The 10719-nt window shown below is 44.2% G+C and overlaps 1 protein-coding gene across 2 annotated transcripts in view; it reads left to right on the top strand.

The window, feature by feature from the left end:
* Window positions 1-10719, top strand: part of PAICS (phosphoribosylaminoimidazole carboxylase; phosphoribosylaminoimidazolesuccinocarboxamide synthase) — a 26473-nt gene that overhangs the window by 12266 nt on the left and 3488 nt on the right. Inside the window, exons 1-8 of one of the 2 annotated variants that reach the window (XM_015426329.1) lie at window positions 232-303; window positions 841-895; window positions 3208-3405; window positions 6723-6901; window positions 8820-8999; window positions 9095-9208; window positions 10436-10519; window positions 10610-10719. The exon at window positions 10610-10719 is cut by the window's right edge and continues 89 nt beyond it. In XM_015426329.1, the coding sequence (XP_015281815.1) occupies window positions 877-895; window positions 3208-3405; window positions 6723-6901; window positions 8820-8999; window positions 9095-9208; window positions 10436-10519; window positions 10610-10719 (884 nt within the window). In that variant the 5' untranslated portion in view covers window positions 232-303; window positions 841-876. Of the gene's footprint in view, window positions 1-231; window positions 304-840; window positions 896-3207; window positions 3406-6722; window positions 6902-8819; window positions 9000-9094; window positions 9209-10435; window positions 10520-10609 lie in introns of those variants that run through there. The other variant, XM_015426328.1, reaches the window with a different exon arrangement.

The following is a 10719-nucleotide window of genomic DNA, read 5'->3' as shown; positions in this document are numbered from 1 at the left end:
GCCTCATTTACATGCACGGGGTGGGAGGGGGGGAGCGACTTGCCAAACTTGCTGCGCGGTCCGTGCAGGGCGCGAGAAAGAGCGAGGGAGGAGACTCGCGCTGCCTTTGGCGGGCACACTTTGTATCCCGCGCCGAATGACACTAAGTTAGTTCTGCAGCGGCAACTCGTCTCCCTCTCTTTCCCCCGCCTCCCGGGTCGATGTTTGGTACGTTCCACTTTCCCCAGACTAGTTGGGTCGTCTTAAGTGAGTTCGAGAGGGAGGCGAGGTGGGCGGCGAGAGAGCCGCCCCAAGTAGCCATAGGTGGGGAAGTTAGGTTGCCTGGGAAGCGTTTGCAAGGAGCCTTGTGTGACCGAAACTGAGTTTGGGGTGCCAGGAGAAGAAGGGGCTGGAGCTGGAGCGAGGAAGGGAAACTTTCGTAGGAAGGAGGGCAGCCGAGCAAAGTTCTGCTGCAATTGCTCCAAAGGCGGGGTGGGGAGGGAGTGAAAATGGGCGTCGGTGGAAGCCGAGCGCAGATTGGAGCAAAGATGGGATTTGTTTCACGCGCACCGAAGAAAAACAGCAAAGAGGGAAAACATCTGCGGGGTGGGGGGGCGGCGGAGGGAGTGCTTAGGAGGCGCAACCCTCGAGCGAGCCGTCGCCATTGGCGGCCTGGCGGCGCCTCTCCACCCTCCCCTCGCCGCCCCCTTCCGCCACGCGCCCTTCTTACGCAGCCCCGTCGCGGCTTCGAGGGCACCAGTTGCGCGCGCCCCGCGTCTCCTCCCTCCCTCCCAGTCTTGCGCGGCCAGTGCTCCGCCAGCTGCTGCCCTCGTGCTTAACTTTTCTCTTCGTGCTTTCCAGGTGCCTCGGGTCGCTCTCCCCGCCGCCGCCGCCGCGATGCCGCCCATCCCTTCAGGTGAGTGGGGCGGGAGCCGAGGTGGCGCATCTGCCCCCGAGGCTGGGACGAGGCAGGATCTGCACGGCTGGTAGGCCGATGTGGTCGAGTCCTGCGAGAGTCCCAGACGACTTGAATAATGAGAGGGGAAACAGGCCCCGGGAAAGTCACTCTTTAGTGATCTAGCAGGTAGAAGGCCAGCCAAGCCCTGTGTCTAATGCCCCCTTTTTATGCTCCTATAAAAGTGTTTGGAAATAATCCCCTTTTTCCCAGGGCGCTCCGAGGCCTGATTTAAATTGGGGAGAGAGAGAGGGAATCTCTGTGTGCTTTTTTATGAGTTGAGACTTGCTTAAACTGTGCTGCGGGCAGCCTGCTCAAAGAGAATCCCTGTGCATAGTTTTTGTGCTAGAGATTGTAGGGGGGGGAGATTATACCGCTGTGCCGTCCAAGGCCCCCCCCCCCCCCCTACTTTGCACAGGTTGCTCAGGCTTCGTTTCTACTCTGGCAGGGGATTGAGATGGTAGAAGGTTGAGGTGGGCCGCAGGGGGGGGAGGTTCCTTGCAAGAAGTGGGAGCTTTCCAAAATGGAATGCTCCACTTTTAAGGCAGGGCAGGCTATTCTGCTGCCTCATTCTCATGCATGGGTAAAGGGGGTCCTAACTAATGTTCCCTCTAAGCCGTGGAGTCTTGTGAGCAAAAATTCTCCTTTGTGAGCGACTGATGTTAAAGTTGTGAGCGAGCGATTTGGCTGCTGCATAAAATTAGTATGCTCTGGAGCCCTCCTTCCTGAGCAGAGGCAAAAATGTGTGAGCCGGAGGTTAAAAAACTGTGAGCTAGCTCACACTAACTCAGCTTAGAGGGAACACTGGTCCTAACTGAGATGGCTGAGGCCTTCCAAGGTCACGTAGCATCTTTGCCTCGCTGGCATGTTATTTGAACTGGACCTGAAGAGCACCCTGATTCCTTAGGCCTGTGCCACTTCATTCTGACTACATGGTGTGTCGCTGGCATTCATGGGAGACAGGGGAAGTTTTCTGGGAAGCAGGCTTTCCCCGTTGCCTACAATGATTTCTGGTCAGATTTCAGTTTTCCTATTTTTTTAAATGTGAGCTCCATTGGTAACAAGGGGCATGTGATCCTATGCAAGAGGCGTGTCAAGTACAATGCAACGTATCTTCATCCCTGCCAATTTCAGTGTGATTATGATGGTGTTTGGAAATTCTGTGTAAAAACTTTCTGTAAAGAAAACAGCCTATGCGGATGAGGAAAGGCTGAAGGACTTGGGGATGTTTAGTCTGGAAAAGAGGAGGTTGAGGGGGGACATGATTGCTCTCTTGAAGTATCTGAAAGGCTGTTACTTGGAGGAGGGTCAGGGTGCTGTTCCTGTTGGCAGCAGAGGATAGGACTCGCAATAATGGGTTTATATTAAGGGCGGGAAGGTACCGGGTGGATCTTAGGAAAAACGTTTTTACAGTAAGAGTTGTGCAACAGTGGAATCAGCTGCCTAGGGAGCTGGTGAGCTCCCCCTCACTGGCAGTCTTTAAGTGGCGACTGGAGAAACATTTGTCAGGGAGGCTCTGTAACATGTAAAGCCAGTGGGAATCCTAGCAGAGTTCATGAACCCCAGAGTTCCATGAGGTAAGAACCTAAAGTCCTTCAAATGCCACAAAGGGGGGGGGGGAGAGATGCGGCTTGCTTACAACATACAGAGCAAGGTCCTGTGCAAAGGTTGTTCTGAAGCTCTACACAGTTTCAAATATTTGCTCATTTTTATTGCTACCGTAATGAAAAATTCTGACACAAGTTATCCTTACAGTTAATGTGCACATTAATTATGTAAGTTATTTATTAAGCATTACCCCAGGTGTGCTTAAAATGGTGTATAATGTAGATCAAACAAAAGCAATTTCTGTGCAATTCACCAGAAATCTAAGAACAGCAAAGCCAGCAGAGGAATAAACAGTATACCACAAATAAATGGTGTCAGTTAACAGGCGCTGTCATTCATCACTACAAATCAAAGTTATTTTCTGAAAATAAAAGTTTTTAACTCCGTCTGGAAGACCTGTAGGGACAATACCAAACTCACTTTCAGGGCGAGGGAGTTTTCCACGTCTGGGACTGGTAGCTTCCAATGGAATTGGGCTCTGTGATATCTCATTGACATCTTGGAATAAAATGTATTTGGAGACAATGAAGAGATTGCTTCCCAACCCCCCTCCCATTTTAATGCTTCATTCTGGTTATCTCAGTGTTTATTCTCCTAAACATTCCTGATATCTCAAAACAGATTTCAGAGCTTAATAACTTAAACTAACTTTTGTTCTGCCTTAGAGCTAAAACTTGGCAAAAAAATAAATGAGGGCAAGACGAAAGAGGTTTATGAATTGCCAAGTCTCCCAGGATGTGTTCTGATGCAATCAAAAGACCAAATCACAGCCGGGAATGCAGCTAGAAAAGATCTCATGGAAGGGAAGGCTGCTATCTCGAATGCAACAACAAGCTGTGTGTTTCAGTTGCTTCAGGAATCTGGTAAGTGGTGAAAGCTGTGGAGTTGGACTAGAAAGCATAACTGTTTGTTGGAAAGCTATTTACAGCTGTAAAGATACAATTAGAATTTTCTAGCTGGGAAGATGTACGCAAACCATGTTGGCAATAGGAAAGGAAGCAAGAGGTTATTTTATCCTTCAGTTTTGGAAACGTTGCTCATCTGCACTTCATATTACCAGACATAGAAGAAGAAGAAGAGATGGGATTTATACCCCGCCCTTCACTTGGAGTCTCAGAGCGGCTTACAAACTCCTTTCCCTTCCCTTCCCCACAACAGACACCCTGTGAGGTGGGTGGGGCTGAGAGAGCTCTAACAGAAACTGCTCTTTTTCAAGACAGCTCTTGTCAGGACTACGGCTTGCCCAAGGTCACATCAGCAGGTGCAAGTGGAGGAGTGAGGAATCAAACCCGATTCTCCCAGATTAGAGTCCACGCACTTAACCACTACACCAAACTGGCTGATATAATCAGTAATTTTCTATTTACCATTGAAGGGCATTCTCAAGATCACTACAGTTTCAGAAAGAAGACCGAAAGATGATGTAATATTTTTTTAAATGGTGATTCCTCAAAAACATATCATATTTTAGTAGTTATTATGGTCTCTAGTACCACTCCTCTGTCCGCACCTCTGGCCAAATGACTTACAAAGAATGTTTAAAATGTTGGTTGTAGCTTGTGTGGTCTTCCCCTTGCCCTCCTATTTTCATATCCCACCTCTATCTATATATCACTTCAGATCTGTAATCCTTTTCCCTCTTAGGAGTTGTCAGATCTCAAACATGAGGTGCAGTCTGTTTTCCCGCTTCCCTCGATACCAAAAAACTGCACTGACACCAGAATCACTCTGGATCCTGGCAATTTAAAACCCTCTCTTTTTTTGGTACTAAAGATCAATGAGCATGAGTGTTATCCCTGAAACCTGTAATCTAAGATGAAGTAGTGTTGAGCACTGAGTATTTATAAAATAACATGAATAAAAAATAAATCTTATGTTAAGAATCATATAGAGTTCAGAATATTCGAAAATCACTTCTCTTAACCGCCAGTGGATCAGGCTAATGGCCCATCCAGTACAACATTGTCACACAGTGGCCAAAAATACCAGGTGCCATCAGGAGGTCCACCAGTGGGGAAGGGCATGTCTTTTTTTCTTATCAGTTGCCCAAACTTCCTCATTTTATCAAAATCAGCTACATACTGGTGTCCCATGAAGAAATCTTGGTTTTGAGTATGCTCTGTGGCTAAAAATTAATGTTTTGGAGCCTTTTCTCCTGTCCTAAAATATGTCCCATGCATAGTTCTAACCAATGTTCCCTCTAAGCTGTGGAGTCCTGTGAGCAAAAATTCTACTTTGTGAGCTACCGGCATTAAAGTTGTGAGCAGGTGAATTGGCTACTGAATAACTTAGTTTGCTCTGGAGCCATCCTTCCTGAGCAAAGACAAAAATGTGTGAGCCGGAGGCTAAAAAACTGTGAGCTAGCTCACACTAACTCAGCTCAGAGGGAACACTGGTTCTAACTACTGGGAAACATTTTCCACCATGGCAAAAATCCACCAAAGTTTTCATCCCATTCCCCTTGTGTATGTTCTCGTTTTGCCTGGTTTTTAAGTAAATTATTAAAAAATCCGTCTGTTGTAACAAGTGCCCCTCAAAATCACAATAGCATAAGTTCAGCAATAACTTGAATAACAAAAGAATGCAAGTAGAAATATTAAATATGGGAAGGAAAGGGAAATGGAAAAACAGAATTAGGCTTATATGAAACTTGAGTTTAAATAACTTCATATGTCACCCAGGGATGAAGGAGGCAGGGTGCGTATGTCACCCTCTAGATATCTTAATGGTAGTCTTCATTGAAGAATAATTAAACCTCCGTTCTGGGCGTCAAATAATTATTTCTCATATTAGTGCTGTAAGGCCCCCAAGGTGAACATTTTTGGGGAATGCCAAGACAAACTTTGGAAAGAAGCTGCTGAGTGCAGAAGCCTTGTTCTAAAAGGTGCCTGCTCCTTGTCAGAGATACGGGATATTTGAATATTTTTTCAGTTCTCTGGGGCTTCAACTTGGAATCAATACATTTGGATCCGAACAGGTTTAGTGGACATCAAGTACTTGTATCAACTTGCATGGAAGGCTAAAGTCCTCTTAGTCGTGAGCCTAAGTGGTGAATGATAAAATGCTGCATAGTGAAGAGAAAGACGAAGCTCTAAATGTTTATTTAGATAGTTATGCCCCACTTTGGGCCCAGAAGCCACTCAGAACACCGTTCTTCTTTGCTCCATTTTATCCCCACAAGATTGTTGTGAGGCAGATTAGGCTGCAAGGAGTGTAACTGGCCCAGAGTCACCCAGCGAGCTTCTGTGTCAGAGTGGGGACTCAAGCCTGATCCTAGTCTACTGTGGCCAGTGACTGGGTTTTGAGGTTTTCCCCTTGTTCTTTTCCCCCCCTTTTTATAAGTTCCATTTCCTTTCTATTCATGTGAAAGTCAGGTTCTCAAATCTTAGTTTACAAATCCTTATCTGGTTGTTTCTGCACTTGCCGTGCAGTGTTGCTCTTGTCTTGTGAATATTTATAACCCTGGGATGAAAGGATATTTTGGTGTGTAGACATTTCCCGCGGTGGATGTTCTCTTTCAAGATCGCTGTAGTGTGGCACTCCCATCCCTCAGGTACATTGGCTAGATTGGCCACTCCTTCTTATAGTTGATTGGAGTCTGCTTTGGGATGTGACCATAAAGATTATATAAAGTTAATGCGCTCGCACTGGTTCTTATCTCTGTACCCCTGCTGCTTTTCAGTTTGTGCATCAAATAAAACCAAAGAGCAGCACAGAGGAAGTATGTTAAAAATAATAATAAACTGTGCTCAACATAAAATAGTACAAATTCTAAACAGTCGTATCAAAATATAATATAGAGGACTCAGTCCAATGCAATTCAAATGCTGTGATGAGATTGAAAGTCGTATATCCAAAAGACACTTATTTTAAGAAATCCAGGACCATTTAAATTCTGAAGACTGCATTCTGTTATTGGAGTTCTGGTGTATGAGTTGGTAAGAGATTAGACGTGGTCCTGGATTTCTTAAAATAAGTGTCTTTTGGACGTACAACATGACTTTCTAAATATCACAGCATTTGAATTGTATTGGACTGCGTCTTCTATATTCTATTTCAGTTTGTGCTGGTACAAATAACTGTGTCAGGCTTTTGAAACTGTTTTTCTACATTGGAAGTATAAGTGATCTTTTGTTCACACTTAAGCAACTGAATTATAACAAATCATGTTACTTTCCAGGGATCAAAACCGCTTTTGTGAGAAAGCACAGCAATACAGCATTCATAGCTGCTCACTGCGAAATGATTCCAATTGAATGGGTTTGTAGAAGAATTGCAACAGGTTCTTTCCTGAAGAGAAATCCTGGTGTCAAGGAAGGCTACCGATTTTATCCACCTAAAATTGAGATGTTTTATAAGGTAGGTAAAGTAGATGAGACGGTGACCATGTGACAATATTGAGCAAGACAGCCTGTTTAACACAGTGGAGATGCCAAAGGTTAATTCCTGCACACTAGAAATATGGTAACGCTAAATTCCCAAACAAACCTCTCAAAGGAACAGTGTATTTAACAAGAAGCTTCTGTTTGGCTGAAGAAAAAAGGAGCAGGTTGGTGTTCTGTAAGTGTCTGCTTGTATTGATGTCAAAATCAGAACTCAGAAAACTTAATCTGACACTGGCTTTTATAGTTGGCTAGGCAATACAGCCTTTTGATAAAAAGTTAGGATTTGGTTTAAGTAAACTTGCTGACAGGACAGGTATTCAGGAGAAAATTAAATTTTGTAGTCGGGATTCTTAATAGCTTGACCAACCATGAAAGCATTTTGGATTTTTTTCCTAAGTCACTGGAAATAAAAATGAAGTAGAATCCCAAATGTTAGGTCAGGCAGGCTATAGTGGAAAAAAGATTTGCTTTGGAGTGACAATGCAAATTGCTGCACCCACTTGTTATTCTGTACTGCTGAGCATGTTTCTTCCTAGCCAGTTACATGGATCTCTTCCGTTCAGCTATGGCATCTCGATGTTACATTTTTGAGGCACTTCATGTACTGTCAAAATGTGAACTAATGCTTATACAGAATATTTCATTTAAACATGTATATCCCTTCAGACTTTCTGTAAAGATGACTAAAAAATGCCAGCAGGCCAGAAATACACTAAAACTTTACCAGGCAAAGAATTAGCCTGACTTGATGAACGATGCAGCCTTACTGATGTCAGCATAACATTAAAAAAATACCCAGTTCAGCTGTAAGCCCTCTAAAAAATATTGCCTTTACATGCCTTTCTGTTCCAGAAAATTGGTCCAGTGACCCAAAAAGCCCTAGATGAAGCAGAAGAGGGAGTGTGACCCTCTTTGAAGGTGCAGTGAGCACTCATAGACCAGAAGAGTACAGCTACTAATAATAATAATATGGCATTGTGTGTAGTATGGCCAGGAGATCCTAAGACTGAAGTTCTAGCTCTTTCAGTGTTATGCACCACTAGGTGGCGAGCTAGATTTATTTTTTGGGCTGAGAGAGCTCTGAAAGAGCTGCAACTGACCCAAGGTCACCTGGTTCTCCAAATTAGAGTCCGTTGCTCTTAACCACTACACCACGCTGGCTCTCGGAGTGCAGCTAGCCCACAGCTATGCAACTAGCATACAAGACAATGCAGTCGTACAGGTAGCCAAAGTTGTGAAAGACTTCAGATAAGAACCAGCACATCAAATTGAGCCTGGATGGGAAGAGGCAGCCCACTGAGATGTTTCAGAACAAGTGTTGTGTGTTCAGTGCTGCTTGCCCAACTGATGCTTCATCTTGAGAAACTAAATTGCATGTTCTGTTTCAGATATTTGAACAGATCTTGGTTCCAATGCAACTAAAAATAGCTAACTGGAAAATGCATGGATTTTTTTACCATCAGTCTTGGACTTTTATGTTCACATTTTAAAAAAACATTATTGGGTTTTAAGCCCACAGTTTGTAATAAGAGTAAATAATACCATGTTAACTGGGGGATATTTTCTGCAAATACTGGGTTGGATCCAGACAAGTTTTTCATTCAATCTCACCTGATTCTCCTCTTTACTACAGCGCATGTCTCATACGGCTATTGGTCCATGCTGGTCTCATGATCCCCTGTATAGCTTTAGGGGTGAAAAGGGGCCCTTTTCCCTCTTTTGAGCAAAGAAAATGTTGGCTGGATCCAACATATTCCTTCAGAAGCTTCCACTCTTCTGATTTGATGGAGCCATCTGGCAGCTGTATGTTGTGTTTTTTTCCAGCTATATCCTCTTGGGCACCTTTTGCTTGTACATTTATTCTAATTGAATTCTTGTTGCCTGTTTACTAGGATGATGCAGCAAACGACCCACAATGGTCTGAGGAACAACTCATTGAAGCTAAGTTCCGGTTTGCTGGCCTTGAGATTGGAAAAACCGAAGTCGATATTATGGCCCACTCAACTCAAGCTATTTTTGAAATACTAGAAAAGGCATGGCAGCCCCAGAATTGTACTCTGGTGGACCTAAAGGTATTGGGGAAAGATCTTTCTAAACCGGGGCATACTTTTAAAACCAGCGATAAAATTGCTTTGGCTAATGTCTCATTATTTGTGCCTTTTTAAAGGTTGAGTTTGGCGTTGATATAACGACAAAAGAAATTGTCCTTGCTGATGTCATTGATAACGATTCTTGGAGGTTGTGGCCCTCTGGAGACAGAAAGCAGCAGAAAGACAAGCAAGTATGTCTGTACAATCCGCCGGGCTTTTCTAATGCTAAACTTAAATCAGTATTGCAAATGACTTCTCAGAACGTTCGTTGCCTACACTTAGAACTCCACTCTGGTGGGCTGCTGCATTAGATAGTAAAAATTTTTCTCCTTATCCTATTCAGTTTAACTTTATGATGTAACAAAAGTCCTTGGAACAAAGTTTGAGTCCAGTGGCACCTTTAAGACCAACAAAGTTTAACTCTGGGTATAAGCTTTGCCTGTCCCACATTTCTTGGGAACTATAAGGTTATTGATACCCTAGAAGGCAAGGAGAACAAATGGAGATGTTATGTTCTCCCAACTGCCAACGGTTTATCTACGCTCTGTACATGGCTTTGAATCTTGTATCTGAATGCCGATGACAAACTACAACTTAGACCCGTGAACAAACTCTGTTGCTGTGCTTGAGTGACTGACACTCATTGGTTGGTACAGATCCGATGGGGGGAAAAATAATTTTAAAATTTATTTAATATATACCCCACCCTCCCCACCAGAGCAGGCTCAGGGCAGCTTACATAAAAATTATTAAACCAATAAAAACAAATACAAATGTAAAATACATCATAAAGTGTTAGTAAACAGTTTGTATGGCAGTGGCGAGACGTTGGTAGCATCAAACGTAATGAAGTTACAGTCAGTGATTGGTTTTAGGACTGATATCTCAGTCTGGATCATACTAGCAAAGCTCAGGCTGTCGGTGATGGCATTGGGCACAGGGTCTTAGTTTTTTGGGTGCGGCTCCTTAGTTGAAGGCCTGGTGGAAGAGCTCCATCTTGCAGGCCCTGCAGAACTGTAAAAGGTCCCACAGGGCTCTAGTATCTTTCGGGAGCTCGTTCCAACAGCACAGAGCTGCCACTGAGAAGGCCCTGGCCCTAGTCAAAGCCAGCCTGGCATCTTTGGGACCTGGGAGGGCCAGACAGTTTTGGGACCCCAACCGTAGTGATCTCTGGGGAACATGTGGGGAAAGGCGGTCCCTTAGGTATGTAGGCCCCTGACCATAAAGGGCTTTAAAGGTAAGAACCAGCACCTTGAAGCGAATTTGGTATGCTATAGACAGCCAGTGCAGTGCTTTTCGCACAGGCTGAATGTGCTCACGCATTGGAGCTTTTCAGTAAAAAATGATGCTTGCTGCTTGAAATAAGGGACTCTTGCATACCATTTTTTGCAGTATTTGGTTTTGTGTGTCCCTTTCAGTCTTACCGTGATCTCAAAGAAGTGACTCCTGAAGCATTGCTGATGGTGAAGAGAAACTTTGAATGGGTGGCAGAAAGAGTTGAGGTACTGGTAACATTCTTCATAAAACAGAGAAATTTCTTCGCTCTATTTCAAGTACTTCTAAATTGCCCTCTGACTTTCCCTTTCTGTTAGCTGTTGCTGAAGCCACAGACCCAAGGCAGAGTGGTTGTGCTCATGGGGTCACCGTCTGATGTTGATCACTGTGAAAAAATTAAAAAGGCATGTGGAAACTACGGCATTCC

The sequence above is a fragment of the Gekko japonicus genome, unplaced genomic scaffold, assembly GCF_001447785.1.
Source record: "Gekko japonicus isolate JY-2015 unplaced genomic scaffold, Gekko_japonicus_V1.1 scaffold622, whole genome shotgun sequence".
Taxonomy (NCBI): domain Eukaryota; kingdom Metazoa; phylum Chordata; class Lepidosauria; order Squamata; family Gekkonidae; genus Gekko; species Gekko japonicus.
Note: the sequence above shows the minus strand (reverse complement) of the source record. Positions and strands in the feature narration are given on the sequence as shown.